The sequence below is a fragment of the Perkinsus marinus genome (genome assembly GCF_000006405.1).
Source record: "Perkinsus marinus ATCC 50983 genomic scaffold scf_1104296970658, whole genome shotgun sequence".
In the NCBI taxonomy this organism is placed as follows: Eukaryota; Perkinsozoa; order Perkinsida; family Perkinsidae; genus Perkinsus; species Perkinsus marinus.
The window spans coordinates 1-4,001 of NW_003202388.1; the positions used below are offsets into that span (position 1 = coordinate 1).

Here is a 4,001-nt window from a genome sequence, read left to right on the forward strand (position 1 = left end):
GGCTCGACTTACGAGGAGACTTACCATGAACGAATCGTCTAACACAGGCGTCTATACCGAGGAGCTACAACAACCCCCTGTGGTTGAAATAGACATAGATCCATTCTCAAGAAGGCCTGGCGCCTCCCAATCAACCATATGGAAAGCTGATACCGATGCGGAGCATATAGCCGAGGATGGTCAACTATCCTCTCCTGGTATTTCCAATAATTGCCAAAAGCCATACCGTAACTCCCCGAAACAAGACACAACAGAAGGAAGCCTCCGCTTGACTGAAACGGTTACTCGAGCCACGTTGTAGTGGTGAAAATAATGAGATAACAATAACTCTAACATGTAACTATGCTTAGACCATCCTGGAATCAGTCCATAAGCTCATTATAAAAGTAGCCCTCCTCCCCAGCAGTAGTCACAGGACTCAACTCTCCGCTGCTATCACTACTGTATGATGACGATGATCGAGGCGATCGTAGGACCTATACCATTCAAAATCACTCCTAGAAAGTTACTATTATTACTCTCTTACAGTGAGATGATGGAACTTGCTTTGTTTGGTTCGTAGATATCCGATATTATTACGATTGGGCCTAGCAGGAACCGCTTTCACCTCTGCTACCATGTCCCCGAGCGCGGCAACTTTAGCGGGATTATTGGTATACAGCATAACACTGTGAATACCAAGATGTCTTAACGCCTACACAAAGAGAACTATAACCTCCTGACGTAACCCTACAGCTGCTATTCACCCGTCGAGCGTCTGCAAAGTCGCGGCAATCTGGAGCATATCCAAGCCTGATATTTGATTCTATAGTATCGAGACCGTCCTCATCTTGAAGATTATATGCTTTCACTTTATTCGCCAGACCAATACCTACGACGACGGCGACAAAGTACGCTGGATAGTGAGGTGAGTGTTGAAGCCACAGCTGACTAGCCGTTCGATATAACATCCTAGTACTGATAATTACTACCCGGAACTGAGATGGCCCCGGGTATCAACGACAATAATAAAACTCTGAGGAAGTTTAAGTTCTTGTTTTACGCTATCACCTCGAGAAGTAAGGAAACTCCTAAGCTCAGCTGAGGAAAGCGAATAAATAGTGAACAATAATTTCCAATACTGTTCCTCACCAAAAGGTACCTCTCCCCTCATGTCCCCTTATATATAGCAATACCGCTCTCTCTTCCTCATCTAGAGTGACCAGGAAATCCAACAATTGATCACCACAATCACACCTAGATAGTAAATTGTAATAATAATGCCAAGCTGAACTCATGCCTACTTCATACTGCGTAGGACGTCCCCTGTGAAGCACTCAGAATGTATACGTACCGGTACATTCGATTCTGAACGATAAAATAACAGAAAAAATGAAAGGTATTTTATACCACACCTCCCTCAACTTTGCCTTTAATAAGAGTAACAAGTTCAAGTGATGGATCTGAGCAACCGCGGTAAACCCGTAGATCGCAATGACTCGTGTATCGTAAATGATGGAGTGGTACGCGGCAGGACGACAACTGATTTGCTGAAAGTGTAGAAGGTGTGGTATAAGAAACTACTACCATCTCAATGAGAGGTTTATCATCCTTGTCAGCGATAGTAGCAGGTAGAACTGAGTGAGTATTATGGTATATATCGCTATGGTGGGTAGCATACTCCTTCAAAGCAACCGTCGTGATCTGATACAAAAAGAGAAAAATTGATCCCCGAAGTGCACAGCACATATCTTCTCAGATAAACTTCAACATTCCTCATTGTAGATTTGGATTCCATATTCGTTTACTCCTAACCTCCTTCTTCCATTAATATCCACAGGCCTCCGATTCGTCGAAATTACGGTATAGTAAACCACATATCTCCGATAAACTCGATGAATTTTGTCGTGTGTAGCATTCCTTTTCTTCCCTCTACCAAGAGAATACGAGTCAGTAATCTTAACGGTGAATGAATATATACACGCCCAACCACGAATCGCATAACAATAACTAGAAGTGGCCTGCATAGGATGTTACCAATGGTATGTTATGGTCTCTAGCGAACGCCTTGCAGTCATCTAATCTCATCATATCCCCATCATCACTCATCATCTCAGCAATTGCTGCTACTGTATCGAGACCAGCCAAACGACACAAGTCGTACCTAACATAATATTCTAGTAGATTCCATAAACATAGTACTAGTACTACGCGCTCTCAGTGTGGCCGTCACGTTCGGTGAGCCCGCCGGGCCTGGCACACAGAGGGAACATATGACCTGTACCATCGTTAACTTATCGTTCAGACCCAATCAGTTAACTACTTACCGGGTTTACTGAAATCTTCGGGACGGTTATTGAGATCTACGAACGCCTTCAACGTATTCACTCTGATACAAGTAGAATAATCGATTCCCTAGATTCTTATATGCAGTTTTACCTATCTTGAGCGCTAACTCCAGTGATAGTTGTCGGTATATGATCAGTCGCTACATGGAAGTTAGTACCGTTAGAATCAGTATTGTTAGGGGTCGCAACGTGTAGTCTGGTGATAATGATAACGGAAGAATGCCATGACTATGATGATACTACCCGAAAGTGTCCAACCTTTTCTTGTCAGTTACAATGCAAACAATACCAGTCGAGTAACGGATCATAAACGCCATATCCTACATGAATAAATACTACTACTACAAGAAGGAAAAGAAGAACTGTGAGGTTACCTGTTTGGTACATCCCTTAGCACTGATCATGAAATCACATTCATTTTCCCTATCGAGCCTGTCCATCACCATGACCTATAAACATCATCATCATACCACACCATGAGAACATCACCTACTATCTTGCCGTCTCTGAACGCCTTGATGGCAGTCTCGACGTTCACGCGGCTCACAAGGTCCATAACTTGGATAAAAACTGCAACTGTGTAAAATAATTATGATCATTACATTGTGTATGTGACAATACCCAGGAATTACTATAAAAGGAATAAGACATCATCGGAGGTTAATTCGGATGGATGTGAATACAGGGGGGGCATGTGTAAGTCGATTACTCGTGGTTGTTATAAACTCGGAAATGACCGCGTTGTGTCGTGCATTTCACCGATTTGTCACTCCTAGATCCAAGAGACAATAAACAGTATCTTTCTGAGCCACTACGACAATGCTATCAGTTGTATGTCTTTACTTTTCCACCGAACCTGCTATGGGTGACTCCGCGCAATAACATGCGTGCTGTCACCAAGCAGAAGGGCGTCACGCCATTGATCATTGCTCCTTTTCCCCTCATGTCTCTACTACTCTGCCTGCTGATTATGGCATCTGTTGACGGTAATGACTTGAGTACTGAGGAAGTGGGGTGTGATGTATCACGTATCTCTGGTGGAGCAAGAAGTTCCGGAGTTACACAATTCACTCATGACAGGCCGTTGAAAATTTCAGTCTTTTATTGATTACATCATGAGATACTATATTGAGCTGAGCACCAGTTAATGAGTATAGGAAAGGGAATGACAAACCAGAATTATCGCTTCCAAAAAACCGATGAGCAAGTTAACACTTAGCTACTTTTTGTGAGCAATCGTGATAGTGAGGCCTGGGCGCGCGCTAATTACAAACGCGTATTGACACGTAAGTGGGCTTGTTTTATAGGGGCAATTGCGCCTTGAGTTACGCCTTAAGTAACTCCTTAAGTTACCCCCTAAGTTACTCCTAAAATTGAGGCGCCTTTTCAAAGTATCTTTGTGAAACCGTCCACCCAGTGCCTCAGAATAACCCGTATAGATAACGCAAGTATAGTACTCATTCATCATGTTTTGTTTAGTCTATAGCCTTATGACTGTCGTAAAGACGTTTTTATCATCGAAACTAGAGTTGTATTCGTTAGTGGTGCATACGCACTAAAGTATTGCAAGTTTAAGCAACATGTTGCAGTTGGGTATCCCCACACGTGCTGTAACCAGCTAGCGGCTGTGTAGACCCTCTACTGGGAGACTGCTCTACAGTGCTCTACCGGAAC

General features: G+C 43.2%; 1 protein-coding gene across 1 annotated transcript; it reads right to left on the reverse strand.

Moving 5' to 3' along the window:
* Nucleotides 1-518: 518 nt before the first annotated feature.
* Pmar_PMAR025760 (GTP cyclohydrolase II, putative) lies at nucleotides 519-2,883 on the reverse strand (the record flags this gene model as incomplete). The annotated part of the gene is made up of 12 exons (XM_002767579.1): nucleotides 519-694; nucleotides 747-871; nucleotides 1,142-1,236; nucleotides 1,284-1,347; nucleotides 1,395-1,562; nucleotides 2,001-2,143; nucleotides 2,191-2,257; nucleotides 2,307-2,368; nucleotides 2,419-2,523; nucleotides 2,571-2,647; nucleotides 2,702-2,776; nucleotides 2,821-2,883. Coding segments are annotated over 12 exons (1,220 nt in total), but the record flags the coding sequence as incomplete, so codon positions are not given.
* Nucleotides 2,884-4,001: the final 1,118 nt, after the last annotated feature.